General features: G+C 38.2%; 1 protein-coding gene and 1 pseudogene across 2 annotated transcripts in view; both read left to right on the top strand.

Annotated features, from left to right (window-relative positions):
* LOC311077822 (complement C3-like) overlaps positions 1 to 26,686 on the top strand; it is a 515,769-nt pseudogene that overhangs the window by 471,026 nt on the left and 18,057 nt on the right. The window lies entirely within an intron of this gene.
* On the top strand, positions 1,364 to 25,344 carry LOC311069588 (complement C3-like; the record flags this gene model as incomplete). Its single annotated transcript, XM_084092845.1, has 7 exons — positions 1,364 to 1,525; positions 16,375 to 16,470; positions 24,058 to 24,214; positions 24,396 to 24,559; positions 24,637 to 24,792; positions 25,022 to 25,081; positions 25,165 to 25,344. The coding sequence occupies 7 exons, from the start codon at positions 1,364 to 1,366 to the stop codon at positions 25,288 to 25,290; spliced, it is 921 nt and encodes a 306-aa protein (XP_083948971.1). The 3' UTR covers positions 25,291 to 25,344.

Genomic DNA, 26,686 nt, shown 5'->3' with positions numbered 1-26,686 from the left:
ATGTTATTCATTTTGTTTTATTGTTGTGATTCTACAGCAATATAATAATATAATTTAATCAGAACGTCAAATGATTTTTAACACACCATTTACATATTTTGGGCTCCTGTGAAATTTACTCGCACACAGACATCAAGAATCAGCATATGAATCTCAACAATGGTGACATGCTTCATGCTGCAATGCATTCTGGGTGCATCATACGAAACTTATCCATGGCTCCCAGAATGCATCCCAGAAAATCATTTGAATCACAACAATAAAACAAATTGAATAACATACTACCAGTATAATCCTCACACATAATCAATGAGCTAAGCCACTACATGATGATTATACTCTTATCATCAATCAGCTTACAACATCTGATTATATTGTCTCTTGCTGTTCTCATCATAACAAACAGACACAGCTGCCTGAGAAAAACTAATGTTAAAAAGTCAAGAGCCTAACTAAAGCACACACTGATCGCCACAATGGTAACATCAAATCAAACTATTACTTTCAAATAAGTAATCAACATCTAAACCTCTTCTTAATTCTTTTCTGTAGATGTCTGACATAAATAAAGTCAGTCTGGTTAGTAATAAGTGAAGCTGGTAAAGCTGTTTGTGGAGTTGTTTAATCAGATCTTGAGAGATGTAATGTATTTTATCTTCAGGTGATTTCATCCAAGGTTGTGGCTGGAAGTAGTTCTTGTGTTTCTCTTTCCTTCAGTGATTATGCTTGTTAACAGCAGGTGTTCTTCACTAATACAAAATCATTATTCAATCACTTAATTATCTCATTACCTCCAACACTGATTCAGTGTTACATTTAACAGCCTGTACTGTGCACACTAAGCAGTGTTCATTTCATCTGGGCAAACCCATGTGGGGCCTACATGGAAACCGAGGACAAAACTGGCTGGGTCCCAGTTAGATAGCCCAGGTCAAACCCATTTGGGCCCCACATGGCTGTGCTGGCTGGGGTCCAGTATCCAGGCGCTGGTAGACAGGCTTTTAGTGCATGTGAACTTCACATGTACGCGCTGAGAAACGCACACGTTAGAACAGCGCATCAGCACGCGAATTAAATGTTTAACCGACAAGGCATTAAAGCACATGCAAATTATGAACTTTTGTAAACTGCAGTGTCCCGTTCCGCAGCGTGTACGTCGCGTTGTTCAGGATGTTGGGACAGAGGCGCCAGAACAGCAACTGATAGAATGCACCACGATTCTACGATATTTCTTCAAAAGCAGATCATGGAGACATTTTAATCGTCCACGATCAAAAATCGTCATATCGCACACCCCAATGCCAAATTATTATAAATATAATGTAAATGTAATCTTGACCGACCTGTTCCCTTACTGGCGAACATGGCTGGGATTTTGCAGCAGCTTGCTGCGTCTGCATTCGTAGTTGCACACCAGTCTATCACATGCCAGGCTGATGGTCTGCACAGCGGCAGCCGGCAGGCCAGAACGACCGTCAGGCCACCGGGAAATGTCCCGGTGCTCCCGATGGCCAGTCCGCCCCTGGTAATAGCTCAGAGATATATACAGGGGCTTGTCCGTGTAAACCTTTAAAAACCATTAAAAGGACCTTTATATTGCACCCTAAACTCCACTGGGAGCCAGTGCAAAGAGACCAGGACTGGAGAGACTGGAATATTTTCTGGTTCCAGTCAGCAATCTGGCCGCTGCATTCTGCACTAGCTGCAGACGTGCCATGGACTTTTTGGACACACCCACATACAAGGAGTTGCAATAATCTAGTCTGGACGAGATAAAAGCATGGATAACAGTTTCCATATCTTTAGTAGACAGAAAGCCTTTCAATCTGGCAATACCTCTTAGCTGAAAAAAGCTGCCCTTCACCACCGCATTAATCTGTTTATCAAATTTTAATTCGGCATCCAAGATCACTCCAAGGTTTCTAACTTGAGTCTTAACATTGGAGGCAAGGGTGCCCAGCTCTTCGGAGAGCTGTTTAGCTAACTTCGGTGGGCCGAACACCACCACTTCATATTTTGACTCATTCAACTGAAGGAAACTGTCTGCCATCCACTGCCTTATCTCATCCAGGCATTTGAACAACGCTGACCCGTTAGCCTTGTCCACAGAGTTCAATGGAAAATACAACTGGGTATCATCAGCATAACAATGATATGCCACTCCATGTTTTTGACAAATTAAACCCAGGGGGAGCTTATATAAAGAAAACAGGACAGGGCCGAGGCATGAATCGCTCGCTGTGTGAGGTGAGTGAGTCGCTCGCTGTGTGAGGTGAATCGCTCGCTGTGTGATGTGAGTCGCTCGCTGTGTGAGGAAAGTGAATCGCCCGCTGTGTGAGGAGAGTGAGTCGCTCGCTGTGTGAGGAAAGTGAGTCGCCCGCTGTGTGAGGTGAATCGCTCGCTGTGTGAGGAGAGTGAGTCGCCCGCTGTGTGAGGAGAGTGAGTCGCCCGCTGTGTGAGGAGAGTGAGTCGCCCGCTGTGTGAGGAAAGTGAGTCGCCCGCTGTGTGAGGAGAGTGAGTCGCTCGCTGTGTGAGGAGAGTGAGTCGCCCGCTGTGTGAGGAGAGTGAGTCGCTCGCTGTGTGAGGAGAGTGAGTCGCCCGCTGTGTGAGGAAAGTGAGTCGCCCGCTGTGTGAGGAAAGTGAGTCGCCCGCTGTGTGAGGAGAGTGAGTCGCTCGCTGTGTGAGGTGAATCGCTCGCTGTGTGAGGTGAGTGAGTCGCTCGCTGTGTGAGGTGAGTCGCTCGCTGTGTGAGGTGAATCGCTCGCTGTGTGAGGTGAGTCGCTCGCTGTGTGAGGAAAGTGAATCGCCCGCTGTGTGAGTAGAGTGAGTCGCTCGCTGTGTGAGGAGAGTGAGTCGCTCGCTGTGTGAGGAAAGTGAGTCGCCCGCTGTGTTATGACGAGTGGATAATGCCTTTTCTAAGTCTACCCTTCCGTCGCCGTCAGTCCGTGTCTATTTTTGAATGGGACTGATAGAGACGTCAAACGACAGACCGGCGACGACGTCATGGCGACGTCACAGTAGTAACGTATACTTACGGCGACGTGGCGACGGCGTACGTGAGAAATGTATAAAAAATCATAACGTCTGAACCAGGCACGTCGCCTAATAAGACGCCTGATACACACGTCGTCCCTCTGTACGTCGCCTAATAAGACGCCTGATACACACGTCGTCCCTCTGTACGTCGCCTAATAAGATGCCTGATACACACGTCGTCCCTCAGTACGTCGCCTAATATGACGCCTGATACACACGTCGTCCCTCTGTACGTCGCCTAATATGACGCCTGATACACACGTCGTCCCTCAGTGCGTCGCCTAATAAGACGCCTGATAAACACGTCGTCCCTCAGTACGTCGCCTAATAAGACGCATGATAAACACGGCTTCCCCAATGTATTTCGCCTTTAAACATTTCAGAGTTTGCCTTAGTAGATGTACTTGTTATAGGCTATTGCTTTTAGCCTACAGTAAACTAATTTCTCAAAAAGGGCCACTGGTGCTTAATAACTAAGTTTAGCCTATTCAATGTTTGATAAGCTATACAGTCAAAAGTTTTTGAACGGTAAGATATTTTAGACAGTAATATTAAATATTGAAATAGGCTATTTATACAACTTAAAATAACTGTTTTCTATTTGAATATATTTTAAAATGTCATTTATGCAATCAAAGCTGAATTTTCAGCATCATTACTCCAGTCTTTAATGTCACATGATCCTTCAGGAATCATTGTAATATGATGATTTTATGCTCAAGAAACATTTATGATTATTATCAATGTTAAAAACAATTGTGTACAATTTTGTTTTTACGATTATTTGATTAATAGAAAGTTCAAAACAACAGCAACTATCTGAAATTTGCCAGCACAGAAATAAATTGCATTTTAAAATAGGCTATATTAAAATAGAAAGGTTTAAATTGTATACATTTTAAAATGTGAAACAGTTTAAATTGAATAAATATTTCACAATATTATTGTTTTTGCTGTATTTTGAATCAAATAAATGAAGCCTTGGAGAGCAGAAGAGACTTAAAAAAATCTTACCGTTCAAAAACCGATGTAGCCTAACTATATTGGCTGTTACGTTAGTGTGTAAAATACTTTTAACATGTTTCAATTTCATTAAGTCCTTATTTCAACATTTCGACATAAGTAGCTCGTTATTTCGACATAATACGTTGTTATTTCGATATAATATCTGTTATTTAGACATAATAATGGGACATTCTATCTGCATTAAGCCACATTAAGCATTCTTATAATGGTTTTCTATGGGAGGAAAATTCTTAACGTGTAATTAAACATCTAATTTTTTGAACATATAGTATAGCCTACTTTATTATGATTTTATATCATAATGATTTATAAATGCAGGCACAATTATCCGTGAACTTGATTAATGTTGCAGATGTTTTATGCGCAAATAAATGCCTTAGTTTGAACTGTGCAAAATTCAGAATTAATTGAATATGCAGCAATTTGTACAAATAGAGAGTCTTTAGACATGTTGTAGCCATTAAATAAGCGCATTTGGTTTCATATTTGTTACAATATTATAATGTTATTTTTCCCCAATCTATGTTGATAATGAAAAGTGAACAGCATGAGTAAGATTGGATGCGCAATATATCGGGAGACATGATTTTGACCACTTCATAAGTTTTGTTTTTAGGAAACCTTTCTTTAAAGTGAATTTCGTTTTGTATAAATTGCACCTTAATTTTAAGCAATTTTTCATTAACCAGTTGCCTGGATTTAATAGGCTAAATAAGAAGCAAATAGCAGACAATATAATCATGACATGGAGGCGCCCGCGCGGTCACTTGCATTGCACGTGAACTGGAGCGCATCTCATAACTTAACCAAAACTCAGCGTTTGTATAAAATTGTATTAATTATAAATTGTGAAACAGTTTAAATTGTAAAAATATTTCACAATATCACAGTTTTTCTGTATTTTGAATCAAATAAATGAAGCCTTGGTGAGCAGAAGAGACTTATTTTAAAAATATTTAAAAATCGTATAAAAACCGGTAGTGTAAATATATTGGCTGTTACATTAGTGTGTAAAAAAAATTAACATATATTGAACATCGAAGGCATTCTTTTTTACTATCCCTTAGAGCCCATGCACATTTTTTGCCTTGTTTTCTAGTGATCTCGCCTTAATTCTCTTTAAGTCATTCAACATTTTCTTCAGCATTTAATGACGTGGAGAACAAGGTATTCTGAAAAAATATGCTTAGTTTCTTATGTTTTATCAATTTATTATCAAAATATAGTTGTTGGTTTTTTTTGTTACAAAAAAAGGAAAAACATGGTAACTTATGACCAAAAAGAAGGGCAATTATAATAGATGTATGAATTTCTGATGCTCAAGATGGGTTGTCATCTCTGGTCCTCAAGGTCCACTTTCCTGCAGAGTTTAGCTCCAACCCTGATCAGTTCAGAACCCCTGGTTTAGAATTTGCTTTTCTCCTCCTGAGCATTAGAAATTCAAACATCTATTATAATTGAATTTTTGGTATTATAACCCCTGCTCAAACCATTAGAAAATATGAAGGCTGTTATATTAATGTAAAATTTCTCTGAAATGAGCCATTGTGTTTATCTGAGGAAATCCCAAAAATCATATTTTTGAGTGACGTGTAAAAGTCTTCCATAAGTCTTGTATTTTTTATTTTCCAAAGAAGAACGAAAAAGAAATACAGCTGTGGGACAACATAGATCCTTATACATTTAACCCATTGGTACTATTCTGTTCAACAGAGTTGTGTTTGTGGCAAAAATGGACATTCCTTGTATTATTTTATTCTATGTTTTGGTACTTTTCGGTGCATTTCGGAATATGGACGAAACTTGTGCTGTTGAACTTATTTAGCAACTTAAAAACACGCTAACAACACAAAAAAAATGAACCAATATATTTCTAAGAATGCAAATAGATGTTTGAGGTTTCAAAATGAAACTGTTGGCTAAAGCAAAACATTACAGATTAAGTGCAATCAAACACTAGATAAACAATGGTTTGCTCTTGATGTCAAGTGTAACAATTATCGTCAGGCCTCTTGCGCCCTCTGTTGGCATTTGTTATAATACATAATATACATAAGTTCATTGTTTATATATTTCTTCATGTATTTTAATAGTGTTGTTAAATAAAACAATACAATTAATTAATTTTAATACTTTATTTGAACCAATTATATCGCCTCATTTGTAATGTATTTAAGTCATACTAAAGGCTATTGTTCACTTCAGATTTATCTTTCTGACCAAAAAATATATAAATAAAATAGTCGACACTGACAGCCCTAGTTTTGAACATTTGAACATGAACCTACATTGTTTTACATTTTGTGACTAAAAGACTATTTCCCTGTCTTATGTTTTTTCATTGTTGATTTCTTGAAAATAATAGGCTATTAAAATACTTTCTTGTCACCTTCTCCTGTAAACAATATCGTGAATAGTTTCATATTGTGTATTCGCCCATTATGGTCAACTGTGTTAATTAAAATTATTACCACCTTCAAAAGTAAAAACTCAGAATGACACATTCCAGAATATTATGTTTATAGATAATGAATTTATCTGTTCAACTTTAAAGTTGTTGTTAATAATTGTGCAAAAAGTTGTGACTTTGATGGTGTATAATTTGCATAGTCCTCATATCCAGTAGAAAGTGAGTGAATTATTAAAAAAAAATACTATGCCCGTAAACCATTCAGAGATGACATTAATGAGATACACAACTTTGTATACAATACAAAATTTGTATCAAAAATATTTTCAATGTCATCAGAACACAAGAAAAGAATGATTGATTAGAAAGATAACAAAGGAAAGATAAGAAAAGCTAGGGGGAAAATAGATATTAATTTATTGTGATACGACGTTGGAGTCACACGTTGGTGTCACGCGTCTGTGATGAGACGTGCTGTGGTGCGACGTTGGTGTCACGCGTCTGTGATGAGACGTGCTGTGGTGCGACGTTGGTGTCACGCGTCTGTGATGAGACGTGCTGTGGTGCGACGTTGGTGTCACGCGTCTGTGATGAGACGTGCTGTGGTGCGACGTTGGTGTCACGCGTCTGTGATGAGACGTGCTGTGGTGCGACGTTGGTGTCACGCGTCTGTGATGAGACGTGCTGTGGTGCGACGTTGGTGTCACGCGTCTGTGATGAGACGTGCTGTGGTGCGACGTTGGAGTCACACGTTGGTGTCACGCGTCTGTGATGAGACGTGCTGTGGTGCGACGTTGGTGTCACGCGTCTGTGATGCGGCGTACCCTTCTGTCACGTAAAAGTACACGACTGTCGACTTCGGTAAGTTATCCGTGGCACTATCCACTCGCCATACTGTGTGAGGTGAATCGCTCGCTGTGTGAGGTGAATCGCTCGCTGTGTGAGGAAAGTGAGTCGCCCGCTGTGTGAGGAGGGTACGTACGTATACAGATCCACTGCTGGCCTATCAGTGGGAAAGTCAGTAGCTAATGGCTATAGTAAAGTGACTTCCCAAGACAAATCATTAGTCCTATTTTTGAACCTTCCGGCTCGCCATACTAAGAATTTAAACAACCGAGATAAGTTAGAATATTAGAAACAAGATCTTGAAATAAGAATTCAAGTTCAATATAAGGCACTGTATATCATGCACCATGATTATTAAGAGAGATTATGTTACATTTCTTTTAATCAAGAATATTTATACTATAACGTAGCACATATTTCTTTAAAGGGCCTTTCCTGAAGCGCAGAGATGCCAGTGTACTGATCCCTGTACTCTGGTGTTCGGCTTTCCTCTCTTGTCGGCCAGTATTCAATCCAGGTGTGCTCTCCAAAGATGTACTTCAGACTTAAAACAACACAAAAAACATGCAAAACATGGTATAAACAACCATTAATGGACATTAAATACACAAACATGACACTAACTTGCACTTCTTGTGTGTGATTCAGTTTTCCTCTGTCTAACAAATGACTCATACAGCAATTCTATGTCAAGTCAAGTCAAGTATATTTGTATAGCGCTTTTCACAATACAGATTGTATCAAAGCAGCTTCACAGTATTAAAATAATACAACAAGGTTTGTTTCTAGTGGAATTTATTGATTGATAAAATCAAATTAAATATCCCCAAAATATCCCCAACTGAGCAAACCAAAGGCAACAGTGGCAAGGAACCGAAAAACTCCATCAAGTGACCCAATGGAGAAAAAAAAACCTTGGGAGAACCCAGGCTCAGTCGGGGGCCAGTTCTCCTCTGGCATTTATGAACTAGAGGCCGGATTGTAGTTTGAACTGTAAGATTAAAAATATTATATGAATGCCTGGCTGAAGAGATGCGTCTTTAATCTAGTTTTAAACTGGGAGAGCGAGTCTGAGCAACGAACAGTATTAGGAAGACTATTCCAGAGTTTTGGAGCTAAATGTGAAAATGCTCTCCCTCCTTTGGTTGATCTGGATATCCTAGGTATGACCAAAAGCCTCGAATTTAGTGATCTTAAAGAGCGCGATGGATTATAGGGCGATAGAAGATCCGTTAAATAGACTGGAGCTAAGCCGTTTAGGGCTTTATAAGTCAGTAGCAATACCTTGTAATTGATACGGAACTTTATAGGTAACCAATGCAGTGATGATAAAATCGGTGTTATATGATCATATTTTCTTGATCTAGTAAGAACTCTAGCGGCTGCATTTTGGACTAACTGTAGCTTTTTTATTGAGGATGCAGGACAACCAGCTAATAAAGCATTACAGTAATCTAGTCTCGAGGTCATGAATGCATGAACTAACTTTTCTGCATCGGAAACTGATAGCATATTACGTAGCTTAGCAATGTTTCTAAGGTGGAAAAAGGCTGTTCTTGTAACATATGAAATATGATTTTCAAAAGACAGGTTGCAATCGAGTATAACACCCAGGTCTTTTACTGTAGAGGATAAAGTAACAGGACATCCTACGATGTTAAAATTGTATTGTGAGAGGTTTTGTGGGCGGTTTTTTGAACCGATAAGTATTACCTCTGTCTTGTCTGGATTTAATAAAAGAAAATTACGCGTCATCCAATCTTTGATATCTTTAACACATTCTGTCAATTTGGATAATTTAGCGTTTTCATCCGGCCGTGATGAAATATATATTTCAGTGTCATCAGCATAACAATGGAAACTAATTCCATGTTTCCTTATAATATTTCCAAGTGGCAGCATATATATTGAGAATAACAGAGGGCCTAACACAGATCCCTGTGGCACTCCATAGTTTACTGGAGTTATGATCGATTTTTCTCCATTTAAAGAGACAAAATGGTAGCGGTCAGATAGGTATGATTTGAACCAGCTTAATGCTTGTCCTTGAACACCAGTATAATTTTGTAGTCGATCTAAGAGTATTGTGTGATCTATAGTATCGAACGCAGCACTTAGATAAAGTAAAACTAGTATTGAGAAACAGCCTTGGTCAGAAGCTAAAAGTAAATCATTTGTGATTTTAACGAGCGCAGTTTCAGTGCTGTGATACGGTCTGAATCCTGACTGAAACTTTTCATAGATATCATTTTCTTGTAAGAAAGAGCCCAGTTGAGCGGACACCACTTTTTTCTAATATTTTAGACATAAATGGAAGATTTGAAATGGGTCTATAATTTGCTAGATTATTAAGATCTAATTGTGGTTTCTTAATGAGAGGTTTTATAACTGCCAGTTTAAATGTTCTAGGAACATGACCTAAAGATAAAGATGAGTTAATAATATTGAGGAGAGGCTCTTCCACTACAGGTAACACTTCTTTCAGTAATTTAGTTGGTATAGGATCTAATAAACATGTTGTTGTTTTAGATGAAGTGATAAGTTTATTTAACTCTTTTTGTTCTATAGTTGTAAAGCATTGTAATTGTTCTTGAGGGGTGATAATTGAGGCTGAATTATAAGACGCGATTGAAGATTGAACGTTTACAATTGTGGTTCTGATGCTTTCTATTTTCTCAGTGAAGAAGTTCATGAAATCATTACTACTGAACTGTAACGGGATATTTTGTTCGGGTGACTTCTGTTTATTTGTTAGTCTAGCCACGGTGTTAAATAAAAACCTAGGATTATTTTGATTATTTTCTATTAGTTTGCGGAGGTGCTCAGCCCTGGCCGCTTTTAGGGCCTTTTTATAACGTGACATACTGTCTTTCCACGCGATTCTAAAGACCTCTAAATTAGTTTTTTTCCATTTACGCTCTAAATTACGAAAATCTTTAGAACATGCGTAGTATTGTTGTACCATGGTGCTTTAATTTTCTCTCTGACCTTTTTTAATTTAATAGGTGCAACAACATCCAATGTTCTAGAGAGAATGGTGCTCATAGTGCTAGTTAGTTCTTCTAGTTCATCTGTTTGTTTGGGTTCAGGCAGCAGATGAGACAGATTAGATAAGCAATGTGAGAAATTATCTATGGTGGATGGAAGGATTGTTCTGCCTGGTTGATAACGCGGCGCCGCATGACATATTACAGCAGTACGTAATATGCAAGTTACCATGTAATGGTCAGTGACATCATCACTTTGTGGAATGATATCTATATCAGTTGGATCGGTTCCATATGATATAATTAAATCGAGTGTATGATTAAGACGATGAGTTGGTCCGGTGACGTTTTGCTTGACCCCAAAGGAGTTTAATAAATCTGTAAACGCAGCCCCTAACGCATCATTTGGATTGTCTACATGTATGTTAAAATCTCCAACAATTAATGCTTTATCGACATTGACTAATAGGTCTGAGAGAAAATCTGCAAACTCTTTTAGGAAATCAGCGTAAGGCCCAGGCGGTCTATATACGGTAGCCAAGGCTAGAGATAATAGAGATGTTTTTCTAACATCTAAGAGCGTAACATTTAGTACAAGTACTTCAAACGAAATAAACTTATAACCCGTTTTCTGAGTAACATTGAGAATATCTCTATAGATTGTTGCAACACCGCCGCCACGACCAATCAGACGGGGCTCATGCTTATAGGAGTATCCAGATGGAGTAGACTCATTTAGACCGAAATAATCATTTGGTTTAAGCCAGGTTTCAGTAAGACAAAGTACATCGAAGCTATTATCTGTGACTATTTCATTTACAATAACTGCCTTAGGTGCGAGTGATCTAATGTTTAGAAGACCTAGCTTTAAAAATTGTTTTTGTTTACTAATAGCAACATTTTCTGGTTTAATAACAATTAGATTGTTCCTAGATCCTGCAGTAGATTTATTATTTGGTCTCACTAAACGAGGAATAGACACAGTTTCTATGCAATGTTCAACACTAGTATTTATATCAGTTAAATTGGTGCAGCAGAGACTATTGATTTGGACTTTTGGTTACTAGTCAAAAGGTATTTAACATTTTGGAGATGTTATCCGACAAAAGATCTGCTCCGAATCTGCTTGGGTGTAAGCCATCAGCACGGAAAAGCCTAGGACGCTCCCAAAACAGATTCCAATTATTTAGAAAGAGCAGTTTCTGCTCACTGCACCATGACATTAACCATTCATTTAGCGCGAACAATCTACTAAACTTTTCATGTCCTAGTCGGTACGTGGGAAGCGGTCCTGACACAATAATCGTTGTTTCGGGCGATGTCCCACATAGCAACATTGTGTCGGCCCAGATCCGGCCCACATCTGGCACACGTGGAAAGATGATCTGGCCCACATGCAGCGTGGAATTACGGCACTTGGGTGGGCCACTCCTGTTTGCCAGATCTGGGCCACAAGCAGGCCATAGCAATGCCACATGTCAGCCAAGAGCAAAGAAATAAACCAGAACTGGACCTTATCTGAGCCACAAAACCTGTGTATATTAAATATGAAGTCATCTCAGCCTGTTAACAAAAAGAACCACTGAAAGAAAGAAGAGAACAGAAAAAAGAGACGAGCAGAAACACAAGAACTACAACTGACTTCAGACACAGCCTTAGAGGAAATCAACTGAAGAGAAAAGAAGACATTAAATCTGTGAAGATCTCAGCAGAGGAGGATTAAACAACTCCACAAACAGCATTACCAGCTTCACTTATTACTAACCAGACTGACTTTATTTCTGTCAGACGTCTACAGAAGTTTTTATTGAGAATTAACAGACGTTTAACTCTGTGTTTCATTTGAAGTCACCATAACAGTGAATAGTGTTTCCATTAGTTGGGCTCTTAACTCTTATTATATCTTTTATTCTTTTTGGCCGCTGTGACAGTGTGTTTATTAAACACGTTTGCAGCAGCAAAGAAAGCTAAAGTGAAAAGAGATCAGGTGATGATGGTTTTATAATCATCATGAAATAGACTGTTTCACTGAGATAATTTAATTGTGTTGTACCATTAATATATTCTCATCACAAACCCTGTGTTACTGCAGTGTGAGGTCCAGCAATATTATAACAATCAGAAGATTTTAACAAACATGAGCACAAAAAATTACTGTTCGATGACAAACACAGACATCAATAATCAACGTATGAATCTCAACAATGGTGACAATCTAAAGTACCTTGCTGCAATGCATGCTGGGTACCAGCATAGTACAAAACTCCCAGCATGCATTGCAACATGAATAAATTATGCAGCTGAATTGTCCTATTATTTTAATTCTAAATATGTGCTTTATTTTTTGCTGTTGTTTTTTTTGTGACATTTAGTAGCTTTTCAGTGATGTTCTGAAAAATTCAGTGATGTTTATCTAAAAAATATATATATATTGTCACCCTTGTTGAGATTCATGTGCTGATTTTTGATATCTCTGTGTGTCACCGTGGATTCATTTTTCATGTTCGTTAAAATCTTCTAACTGATTGTTATAATATTGCTGGACCTCACGCTGCAGTAACACAGGGTTTGTGATGAGAATATATTAGTGGAACAACACAGTTGTTAGATTCAAATTACCTCAGTGAATCAGTCTATTTCAGTCTACCATCATCAGGTAACCATCATCACCTGATCTCATTTCACTTTAGCTTTCTTTGCTGCTGCAAATGTGTTTGACAAACACACTGTCACAGCGGCCAAAAAAGACAAATGATATAAAAAGAGTTAAGAGCCCAACTAATGGAAACAATATTCACTGTTATGGTGACTTCAAATGAACCAGAGTTAAACCTCTGTTAATTCTCAATAAAAACTTTTGTAGACGTCTGCCAGAAATAAAGTCAGTCTGGTTAGTAATAAGTGAAGCTGGTAATGCTGTTTGTGGAGTTGTTTAATCCTCCTCTGCTGAGATCTTCACAGATTTAATGTCTTCTTTCATTTCAGTTGATTTCATCTAAGACTGTGTCTGAAGTCAGTTGTAGTTCTTGTGTTTCTGCTCGTCTCTTTTTCTGTTCTCTTCTTTCTTTCAGTGATTCTTTTTGTTAACAGGCTGAGATGACTTCATATTTAATATACACAGATTTTGTGGCTCAGATAAGGTCCAGTTCTGGTTTATTTCTTTGCTCTTGGCTGAGATGTGGCATTGCTATGGCCTGCTTGTGGTCCAGATCTGGCAAACAGGAGTGGCCCACCCAAGTGCCGTAATTCCACGCTGCATGTGGGCCAGATCATCTTTCCACGTGTGCCAGATATGGGCCGGATCTGGGCCGACACAATGTTGCTATGTGGGGTGCTGCGTACCGTATCGATCAGATTCCTGAAGTCTTTTTTCAGAATCTCCGTCTGGCGCAGCCTGATGTCGTTCACTCCCGCGTGCAGGACCACAGTTCCGACGCGCTCGTCATCGTTCAGAATCTCGGGAACGCGAGCAGCGATTTCAGAAACACGAGCACCAGGAAAGCAGTGACTGTGCACCTTACTTTTACCTAATGTAGCATGTACGTGCCGAACGATGGAATCGCCGATGATCAAAGCATCGCGTTCTGTTTCGCGGAGAGGGGAGAAGCGGTTCTGTGTGGATAGCTCGAAACCGGGGAGGGTCGGAGAGAGTTTTGGTCTGGGCCTGACTCGCGTCTTCCGCTGCGGAACCACCCAGGCTTCGTGGTGGCGTGTTGGAGCCGGAGTGAACGAGACCATGGCTGATCGCGACCTCGGCGCTCGGGACCGATGTTGAGAAACGCACGGAGTAGACGAGGTCGGAGTCAGCAGGTTAGTAACGTTAGTCACTGATTTGTGTGCATCGGCGCGTGATGTTTCAAGAGCCAAACGCCGGTCTATCAGCTCGGCCTGTCTTACTAAAAGGTCGTGGATCTGTTTCTCAACAGCTTCCAGCTCAGACTGCAATGCGTGCAGTTCAAATGTATCTTCACCTGCACCAAAGGGTAGACTACTTACATCTGATATATTCGCCATTTTAACAGATGGACAGTAAGTTAGCAACGACGCTACCAGTGATGCTATCAATATTAATACTAATTTATGACTGAAGTCTTGTATATAATCCGTCTTTTTAGTGGTGCGCGGGTGTAGAGTAGACGCACGATAGGCGAAAAAGAATGTTTGTTTGTAAATGAGTGTAGAGAAGACGTGTTCAGCCGTGATCCACGGACGTAACCTATAAGAGTATCCAGCGTTGGATCACAAAAAGGCTTGAGACGCGTCTGCTCAACAGTCCGCGTTGTAACTATGCGGTGTGAGCAGTAGTGCTTCTCAGTGAGGAAAAGTAGAAAATGTTCGTTTTAAGTGAGTTTAAAGAGAAAATCAAGAATTATAAATCAAATCGATAGAGCTCCAAAGACAACAACACGTTCAGACGCGACGCATGCGCATTCGTCCTGGTAACTGCTAGGTGGCAGGTGCACCTGCTAGGTGGCAGGTGCACCTAGGGCTAGCTAGCATGTTAGCTTAGCACACCATCAATACACAACAATTTATGAGATTAAAACCATGTTTGTGCTCCAAGCTTACTTTATAACACAAGTCGAGTGTTTTAAATAATCTTCTGTGATCTAATTTGGCTTCAGATAAAAAAAAAAATCCAGACAGAAAATATATTATTTTATAGTATTCTGCACGATGAAAGTCTATATCGATTATCATTACATTATAAATATAATCTATTATTATGAAAATACCTGACATGGCTCGAAGAACACAGGTAAATCAAATTTCATTGCAATCATGTTTATTGTCTTCACAACATCTTTATCTGCATGTTACAGCGATCTCTGTTAGCTTTGTATGTATCAGGGACTTCCTGGAATGTCACATGATTATGGCACTTCATGTGTTGGCACTTCTTCATGTCATATATGGACTAAATGTGCATAGGGCGCCCTCAGGCTGCTGGTATGGATTGAAAACACAGTACATCAGAGTATCAAGCGCTCATAATTATTACATCGACACATTTGGGTATAAATTCAATAAATATTATTCCTGTCTATAGAAATCTGATGTAAACCTATGAAAATCTATCAATATTTCTCCAAATCTGCACATTTTTGAGCTAAAAGCCCTGATGGACGTTGTTTTGTCAAGCGCCGTCATGACGACAGCACAAGAGTTTTTTTCTGAATGGGAGTGGCTGATGCTCATAATTCATATTAAAAGGTATCGACTCATTTTTTCATTTCATAACTCCTGACACAAATTAAGAAATAACTGTCACCATAAGTTTCTCAGAATACAATAGTGGTCAAATACTGAAACTTGAGTCTTATATCTTTTTAATGATGTATAGTTTGTCAAGGTATAACATTAAATAAATAGTATCAAAAAACTGATAGTAAATTTGAACTAAATAATACAAAAAAAAAAAAAAACGCATCAGTGCGCCGGCGCACTGGCAAAGGTTAACAGATTAAAGGTGCAGCCTGTAAGAATGACAACTAATGGTCAAAATAGGTACTGCAGTCCAATTCAAAATATATATAATAGAGGTCGTCGTTTCTCCCGCACCCTGCTCCTCAGACTGGACGGCGCTCACATGGGTTGCCAGTCTGAGCACACGCAACAGGAACGAGCAGCGCAATGGACAATGAAAATTGGCAACGTGCAGTATCACAGACCATAACAAAAACAAACATTCCAGCCTGGAAACGCACATTTCAAAGCAAAATAACTGGCTGTAGAAGTGTTTTTCAGAGAAATGAGTATGTGAACTTTGCATGTCTCCTCAATATATGCAAACATATTATGGTATTTTTATGCTTTAGTAGAGTGACAAAGTTACATACAGCACATTTAAGGGTCAAGAGCCCAACTAAAGCAAACACTGATTATCATAATGGCGATTTAAAATAGTGATTATCTGTGATTTAGTGATTAGTGATTCTGCTTGTTCGCATCAAAAAAAAAAAAAACACTTCAATAATGCTCAATTGTCACTCAAATATTGAATGATTAAAACCCACACATAATATGATTGTTTTGTGATATAGTCTGTTTATGTGTGCTTTATTCCAGGGTGATGTACAAGGTAAAGATGCTGATGTCTCTCTGACGGCCTTTGTTGTGATTGCCATGCAGGAGGGCAGAGAGATCTGTGCTGGCTCAGTTGGTGTAAGTCAATTTGTTTCACCTCCAGTGGCCGCTCGCTTGTTGTGATTCTACAGCAAGAGAATAATAGAATTGAATCAGAACGTCAAATGATTTTTAACACACCATTTACATATTTTGGGCTCCTGTGAGATTTACTCGCACACAGACATCAAGAATCAGCATGAATCTCAACAATGGTGACATGCTTCATGCTGCAATGCATTCTGGGAGCTATGGATAAGTTTCGTATGATGTAAATGGTGTGTTAATCATTTGACGTTCTGATTCAATTCTATTATTCTCTTGCTGTAGAATCACAACAATAAAACAAAATGAATAACATACTACCCATATAAACCTCACACATAATCAATTAGCTAAGCCACTACATGATGATTATATTCTTATCATCAATCAGCTTACAGCATCTGATTATATTTTCTCTTGCTGTTCTCGCCATAACAAACAGACACAGCTGCCAGAAAAAAACTAATGTTAAAAAGTCAAGATCCTGACTAAAGCACACACTGATCGCCACAGTGGTAACATCAACTCAAACTATTACCATCAAATAAGTAATCGACATCTAAACCTCTTCTTAATTCTTCTCTGTAGATGTCTGACATAAATAAAGTCAGTCTGGTTACTAATAAGTGAAGCTGGTAATGCTGTTTGTGGAGTTGTTTAATCAGATCTTGAGAGATTTAATGAATTTTATCTTCAGTTGATTTCATCCAAGGTTGTGGCTGGAAGTAGTTCTTGTGTTTCTCTTTGCTTCAGTGATTATGCTTGTTAACAGCAGGTGTTCATCAATAATGCACAATCATTATTCAAACACTTAATTATCTCATTACCTCCAACACTGATTAAGTGTTACATTTAACAGTATGGCGTTATTTTTTAGTCAAAAGTTATGAGCGTGTAAGACATGCTCACGAGCACATTATGTTATTTCACACGCGCAAAAATTAACCTTCAGCTGGCATGATAAAAGTACTCGCGCACAAATTCAACAACCGAGAGGTGTACAAGTAGCTGCGAGCGAGCGCCTGGCATACTCTCATAGGTTAACTCTGCTTGTACAGTGGAATCCTGCTCGCGCGCAGCGGGCTTCTGCTCGCGGAGAGCTGTTTTGCTCGCGCAGTGGATTTCTGCTCGCTCAGCTGATTTCTGCTCGCTCGAGTCTACATGACTTTTGACAATTTGGGGGCGGAAACCAAGGAGGTTACTGACCCTCTTATGATTGGTCACTTTCATCATGGAAAATCTTGGGAAATCCTAACCCCGCCCACCTTCTGACGCAGCGCGCGTCACTCAGCTCGCTCTGCTACTCCAGCTATCTCTGTGTATAATTTAGACAACGAAATATGTGATAAAACACCATACTAACTATTTTCGTTTTCATTTAAAGAAACCTTAAACATGATAGCCACACAAATGTGGTTCAGGCAACGTGTGTTGATTATATTCACTGTTTGCCTAATTATAAAAAAATATATATATATAAAACACAAACCTGCCTCTTTTCGTTTTAAATATAATATAAAAACATTAAACATTTTAATATGGTCCAGGCAATATGTGCATTTGTACCAAACAACAGATTTTGCAGTAAACAACATTACAGTTTTAAAAATTTTTACATACAATTATTACAATTTAAAATGACAAAACTCAACCCAGTCTCTTTTTGTTAAATTTCAGTTTTTATCAATATTAGCCATTATAAAAGTATAAGTAAAAGGTATAAGAAGCTATACAAATAAAGCTATACATATAAGCTATTTAACTTTACCGTTGTATGGTTAGACTAGAGCGCTGACTTTGTATGTTTGACTGAATTGTTTGCTTTATTTGTATAGCTTCTTATACCTTTTACTTATCCACCTTATTCTGCTCTAAACAATGCGCGCTGCCATAACGACGACTCCGGTTGCCTACTTTCGGTTCGTAGCGCTTGACCTGTACTAGCAGCGAGAGAATGAGTTCAAGCTCCTCATGTGCAGTTGTTGGTTGTTTTAACAATTCAAAGAAGATTTCAAACTTTTTAGAAACTGAGTGTTTCGAGCATAAGATAAGAAGGAGATAATGCCCATGTCCGGTTCCGTATCAGATACATTCAATAAAGTAAACGTTTAGAGTGGTTAGCGTTAAAACTGAAGCATAAGAAAAAAAGTCGGAAAACTTTGCCCATTAATTAGATGTGCAAGGCAAGCAGGCAAGTTTTCGGGTTGTTATGGACAAGTAAAAATTACATTATTGTATATTATATGAAATACAATTATAATAAAATTCTAAGTTATGACTACTGTATACTGTACTGTTTTTATTTTTAAAAGGATGTGATGTTGTTGTGAGATTGTCTTTTGTCCATGTTAACATGACAGATGTGAAAAACATTTTGGCTCGTTTGACTCAGCTCACTGAAAAGAGCCGGTTCTTTTGACTCACGGCTCTTTAGAAAATAAATTCTTATCTCCTTCTTATCTTATGCTCGAAACACTCAGTTTCTACATGAGGAGCTTCAGCTTGAACTCATTCTCTCGCTGCTAGTACAGGTCAAGCTACGAACCGGAAGTAGGCAACCGGAGTCGTCGTCATGGCAGCGCGCATTGTTTAGACTGAGCAGAAAAAGGTGGATACTTTTATAATGGCTAATATTGATAAAAACTGAAATTTAACAAAAAGAGACTGGGTTGAGTTTTGTCATTTTAAATTGTAATAATTGTATGTAAAAAAAATTAAAACTGTAATGTTGTTTACTGCAAAATCTGTTGTTTGGTACAAATGCACATATTGCCTGGACCATATTAAAATGTTTAATGTTTTTATATTATATTTAAAACGAAAAGAGGCAGGTTTGTGTTTTATATATATATATATATATATATTTTTTTTTTTTTTTCTATTTTTAAATAGGCAAACAGTGAATATAATCAACACACGTTGCCTGAACCACATTTGTGTGGCTATCATGTTTAAGATTTCTTTAAATGAAAACGAAAATAGTTAGTATGGTGTTTTATCACATATTTCGTTGTCTAAAATATACACAGAGATAGCTGGAGTAGCAGAGCGAGCTGAGTGACGCGCGCTGCGTCAGAAGGTGGGCGGGGTTAGGATTTCCCAAGATTTTCCATGATGAAAGTGACCAATCATAAGAGGGTCAGTGCCCTCCTTGGTTTCCGCCCCCAAATTGTCAAAAGTCATGTAGACTCGAGCGAGCAGAAATCAGCTGAGCGAGCAGAAATCCACTGCGCGAGCAAAACAGCTCTCCGCGAGCAGAAGCCCGCTGCGCGCGAGCAGGATTCCACTGTGCAGAGTTAACCTATGAGAGTATGCCAGGCGCTCGCTCGCAGCTACTTGTACACCTCTCGGTTGTTGAATTTGTGCGCGAGTACTTTTATCATGCCAGCTGAAGGTTAATTTTTGCACGTGTGAAATAACATAATGTGCTCGTGAGCATGTCTTACACGCTCATAACTTTTGACTAAAAAATAACGCCATATAACAGCCTGTAGTGTGCACACTAAGCAGTGTTCATTTCATCTGGGCAAACCCATGTGGGGCCTACATGGAAACCGAGGACAAAACTGGCTGGGTCCCAGTTAGATAGCCCAGGTCAAACCCATTTAGGCCCCACATGGCTGTGCTGGCTGGGCAATTTCCGATTTTTCATTGAGTTTGACCTGCCGATACCGATTTTAACCGATTCCGATTTCATTTTTTCTAACCACTTTACAGCACACACAAATATTTATTTTCTATCTCGTCTTTAATAGAACATTTAGCATAGAACATAACTTTTTTTTTTAACAGATAATCGCTACAAAATGGAACTATATAAATTACTCCTGGTGTGGGAAATTAAAAGTTAATTAAAATTAAACTAAAAGAAAGCTTATACTGTATATTCTGACTAGTTTACTAATTTTATTATTGGTTTTTTTTTATTTATAAAACACCATATAGTATTTTTTACCCAAACTGATTAATAAAAACAAGTTGAAATGGGTAAATTTTCTATAAATATTATTTTCTGACATAGCCTTCTCCAGTTCTTGTTTAAACACACTAGACATGCAAATTATATGCATTTTGGCCACTTTTTGTGTGAAATAATACTTATTTTGTCCATCAAAAGTGTGCTTCACTTTAATTGAGTGTGAGCAGCAGCAAAAATAGACTCGGCGCCGAAACCCGCGCTTCACTGCTGCTCACGCGCTTCTCCTGCTCGCGGTGTGAATGCACTGGTGAAAAAAATACACGCTGCTCATCCGCCGCTCACGCTCGCGGTGTGAAACGGCCGTAATTCACGAGGTTTCCTATTGCGTTCCATTTGCATGTGTGATGCTGATGTTGCGCGATGTTAATCATGCCAGGTGCATTTGACCGGCATAAAATCGGCATATGTTAGACTAACTGGCTGGTCGCCGGTCATGGCCGATCACGTGAAAATCGGTCGCCAGCCGATCAATCGGTGCATCTCTACCTGCAACAGCTTGACTCATAAATGGACTGATTTTATAGAATTAATAAACTTTCTTAAGTCCATAAAGTGACTCCAAAATAAAGTGACTTTTATAATTATTAGTGGACAAGGCAACACTTTGAAGCATCTTTCCAAGCATAAACCAAACACAGGGCCTCTTTCAAAAGTGGTTTAGTAAAAAAGTGCTGGACAGAACAAATTTTTGGTTGCTAATTTTACATTCGTCAAAAATAGTAGATACCAAAGGGGTTAAATGATTCAAGGCAAGTGTTGGAAACATTTCCTTCATCAAAGCAAAGACCAGGAGACGTTGGGATATCTTTCAACAAAAGTTACTCTTTATTGAGAACTTGCTGTGCGTTCCTGTAGTCATCAAGTCTAACTAGGGCAGTAGACATTGTAGTTTATATACACTGTTAACCCTTGCTGTAAAATTCTGACAATATTATACCATTTTCCATTAAAACAGTAATATACCGTAGAAAATAAAAGTAGCCTACAGGAATATACTGTGAATTAACAGTGCTCAAAGTCGACACTCAGAGGCTGTTTTCCCAATCACACCCTATACCCTCATTCACTATTCCCTACATTAGTTCACTAATATAGTCCCCTTGAATGAAAAGAAGTGAGTGAACTGAGAAACTGATGAACACCTGATAAGCAGAATCACTGAAGGACAGAGAAACAAGAACAGAAAAAAGAGAAACACAAAAACTACAACTGACTTCCAGCCACACTGAGTGTGAAACCAGTTTACAAACCAGTTTACGATTATTTCTTTCATACATGTACAAAAGTTCTTGTTGAGAATTAACAGAGATTTAGTTATTAATAAAATTTGTTGTCACCATGATGGAGATCAGTATTTGCTTTAGTTGGTCTCTTGTCCTTGGACTTCTTACCTTTCATCTCTCTCTGGCTGCTGTAACAGTGAGTTTATAAAACACATTTGTTATGGCAAGAAAGAGTCAAGAGGAAGATGATCAGGTGTTTTTATTCTTTTGTGATGATGTCACAATCGTCCTGGACATGCCTGATTTTCAGATTTTTCCTGTATATAGTCATTGAAATTATAGTTATCTCATATTTAGCATATATCTGTGAATCTACAAAATGAAATCAATATTTCTGTAATCAGGTCTTCTGAAGAATATTGTAATCATATAGTGCATTAAATTTTATTTTACTCCTGCTTGACTCAGACACACACAGATATCAACAATCAGCATATGAATCTCAACAATGGTGAAAAGTTTCATGTCGCAATGCATGCTGGGTTCCAGGATAATATAAAACTCCCAGCATGCACTGCTGCATGAATAATAATAATAATAAAAAAGAAATATTGCCACCATTGTTGAGATTAATGTGCTAAATTGTGATATCTCAGTGTTTCTAAAACACAGTGTAGCTCTGTTTCTCTGGTTATGCATCATGTGTTAAAAAAAAAGAGTCATTGTATTTTATTGCTGTGTTTTCACAGTGGTGGTAATGTAACACTTTTGATTAAACTCTGAATAAGTGAGAATTAATTCCTTAGTGAATGAACAGGCAATATGATGATTTTGTCATCATAATCATTAGAACTGCAGTCATTCATAAACTGTGTGTGCACAAGTGTGACTTGCAAAAACACAGCTCAAGCAGCAAAAAAAAAACTAATGCTTTAGCATCAGCATCCCAACTAAAGCAAGCACTGATCTCTATAACGGTAACTTCAAACCAAACATTTTCAATTAAACATCTCAATAACAACTTCTGTATGACAGAAATAAAGTCATACTGGTTAATAATAAGTGTAATAATGTGTAATGGCTGGAAGTCAGTCGTAGTTATTGTGTTTCTCTATTTTCTGTTCTTGTGTTTCTCTTTTCTTCAGTGATTCTGCTTACAATCACTTACATATTCCCTTAATTATCTCACTGCATCGTTACTTTTTACTCGTAGTGTGGATTTCCCTGAGGGGTTGAAAGGGTTAACTGTGTAAGATAAAAAAGACACACCCACAAAATGTATTTTAACAGTAATAAACTGTAAGTTATAAAACAGGTTTATACTGGCAACACTGTTGCCAGTAGTTTACTGTAAAATTATTTTTTTGGGTCACCATTGTGCAGAAGAGTAGAGCCTGTGCTTCAGTCCAGCAGAAGATCTACAAACATTGATGATATGCTGCATGTTGCTTTATTTAACAGGCGGTGACTGTGTAGTTGCTGGTCCAGTGGAAATCTTTTTATGTACAATAGTTTTTTAGTGGTCTCAAATGAAAGAAGTTCACAGTAATACTTTGCTCACATTATTAATGCATTATAAATTTTAGTTAATACATTTAAATGATAGTTGGTCAATTTAAGGCAGTCGGTTTCTGCAAGTGTAATTAGTTAACTATAATTTAGTGCATTTTTACAGAAACAAACTAGATTACAGTAAAGAACTGTACAATTAACAGTATTTTACTGGCAACAGTGTTGCCAGTATTTTACTGTAAAAAAACCCGGTAAGGTCTAACAGTGTACATTTCAAGGGGGAGGGATTTACATTGCGGTGGAGACACTCTGAACAAAGCATGTAAATTAAGTACATGAGTCAGCTTGTTTCCTGATCTCATCAGCATAACAGTGTCATTCAAATGCATAGATGCTAATCCAATCAGCCTGACAGTATCACCAATACCTTCACATTATCATAGCTTAACTTGGGACAATGACACTGTTCAGGAGGTGCATAGAGACAAAATGTTAATATCAGACACCTGGGTTGCTTGACTTAATCTTCTAATAAATCTAATCATCTATGCCTCTATGTAAAACACAAGGTACAGAGCTTTCTCAGTTTATATACTATTGTATTGGAACCTAATTTAAACATTTAATAAATTTGTAATACAACACAAGCAAAATGTTTATATATGACTTCATTACTGTCTAAAACCCTTTTTCTGCCATTCGACTGTATTATTAATGGACCCTTATGACAAAGTTAATCTAAAGAATTGTGATGGGTGAAATCATACAGGTAACAACATAAATTAACCTTGAAGAGTTGGTGAATTATACAGTATGTTGTAGGATGCAGATCTGAGAACTTTTAACCTCTTACACACACTTTTATAGAGTCTGCATGAAAGTATCAGGAGGGCTGTTGCTTTCTTAGAAGGTCGACTTCCACAACTGACCAATCCTTGCGCTGTTGCGATGACGTCATACGCCATGGCCAATGTTGACAAACTCAATAAAGAGATCTTGATGAAACATTCCGCTGAACCAATAGGTCAGTTACAAGTCATCAAAAAGTGTTTTGCTTTATACAACATGGAATAATTCTAATCCAAACCCAGTGTAAATAATGGAAAAATTATCAAATTTTGCAGTGTAATGATTGCTGCTTGTTGGTGTCAATAACAGTAAAGGAACACAGTCCTGTTATTATTCCTGCTTTGTGTTTGAATCAGCCGGTAGGTCCTGGACTGTCGCTGGACAGCATCATCACTCACTGGAGGCGACGGCCTATGCTGTGCTGGCACTTGTGAAGGACAAAGACTTTGATAAAGCAGGAGAGGCAGTGCACTGGCTGCGTTCACAACAGTCTCATTATGGTGGTTATGGCACCACACAGGTACACTAACATCTCATCATCTGACTGTGATAAACTGATGCAGAACTTGTCTTTGAATGCTGTTCTGCACTTTCCAGGCGACCATCATGGTGTTCCAGGCCGTGGCAGAGTATCGCACGCAGGTGAAGGACCAACAAAACTTCCATCTGGATGTGGAGCTGTCAGTGGCAGGAAGAAGACCTGTCAGATTTACCATTAAAAAAGACAATGTGCATCTTACACGGTCATACAAGGTGAGGATTAAACCAGTCTACCTGCTTCAAAACGTGTGCTGCTCATATCAATTGAATGATTTTGTATCATAGTAAGTGAGGAATGTTGGGAGTTTTGTTATTTGTCATCCATCATATTTAATTGTCTACATCAAATGTGTTGTGTTTGGTCAATAAAGTCTTCAGGTATCTCTGCTACATCATGGATTTGATTATCCTGCTGACTCGAGTACGTGTGTTCACTCAACAGGTGGAGATCAACAAGGACTTCAATGTGACGGCGAGAGGAACTGGAACAGCCACTCTCTCAGTGAGTGTTCATGAGCGTTTATACGGTCAACAGCAAGATTAAAGCGTTTGAACATCTAATCTGAGACGTGCTGCTCTTTTCAGGTTCTGACGCTGTACTACGTCAGACCTGTTGAGAAGAAGTCTGACTGTACACGCTTTAATCTGACTGTTAAAATGGAAAAAGACCCTGAAAGTAAGATTGACAAAAAGGCCTTTAGCACTTTATAAACATTAAGGCTTTTCACACTGTGCTTAACCAAATACTTTTGTTTCCTTTTAGCAAAACCAGGAGCCACTGAAAGTTACAACTTCATTGTGGATTTCTTGTATGTGAACAAATACCTCAATCATTTTTATATCAATAAACCATTTAATTTGTAATTAATCAGCATGTGCTCATTTAAGCTGTTTTCACACTTGGTTTGTTTACTGTCCCACATTCGCTGTATGTTTGCTTCATGAACGCGAGTACCAGGGACAGTTAGATAATGATTTCAGGGGAGACTCCAGTTTCACTGCGTTCTGACACGGAAAAAAGAGTTTATTCAGAGACAAGCGGCTCTACGTTATACTACAATATAAGAAATCTGACATCAAACGGACTCAGGTTTGCATAAAGCTCTAGTGTGAAAGCAGCCTTAAACGCAGAATTAGTTGATGGAGGAAAACTGAAGACTTACGAAACCTGTTAATAAAACCTGCACTTTATCTCCATCTTTACAGCTACAAAAATGATAAAACTGATGCCACTATGACTATTCTGGACATTGGCATACCGACTGGATTTGATGTTGAAGAAAATGATCTTAAAGAGGTATTATGATGATAAACTGATGCAGAATTGCCTCACATCTGCAGATAGACCATAAAACACGTTGGTCATCATGTGATGCATTGAGCTTTTTTTCTCATGTTCTTGCCCTCAGTTGTCCACGGGGAAGGAGAGATACATTCAGAAATATGAAAAGAATAAAGTGCTGTTAGAGCGAGGATCCCTCATCCTCTACTTAGATAAGGTATTTCAAACAACTTCTGTTGCCCGATGATGTCAAAAACAGATTTGTTTTCTTTTAATAAGGAAACCATGTGTATTGTTGAAATCTTGATTCGGATTGGCTGACAGATGTTCCAAGATGCTCATTAACTGTAACGCCATGTGGTTCAACTTTGGTACATTTGGTTCAACTCTGACTGCTTATCAGAATCATATTTCACATGATACTTTAAGCAGAAGAGAAAGTGCAAATTGAATAGATCTAAATTATAATGTTTACATGTATATTTTTTCTATCAGCTATGCAAAATAGAATATTGTCTTTGCAGTGTAATTGCAGCTGTACATTGTTAAATGAATGCAAGAAAGAAACACCAATCACAATTCAAATGCAAATGTAATTAATAATTATGACTACAAAAATTGTTTTAAATTTGACCCACATTATTAGTTTTTAGTTATTAGTTGTCGCTTGTGCAAATGTTAATATGGGCAGTTTCCATTGTACAATTTGATATTTAATATCATGTAAATTTGCTTTTAATTTTTTTGTCTCATTAGGTTTCTCATAAAGAGACAGAAAGACTTGCCTTCAGAATGCACAAGATGTTTAATGTGGGTCTGCTTCAA

Source organism: Abramis brama (assembly GCF_963993115.1).
Source record: "Abramis brama genome assembly, chromosome: 2".
NCBI classification, from domain to species: domain Eukaryota; kingdom Metazoa; phylum Chordata; class Actinopteri; order Cypriniformes; family Leuciscidae; genus Abramis; species Abramis brama.
Note: the sequence above shows the minus strand (reverse complement) of the source record. Positions and strands in the feature narration are given on the sequence as shown.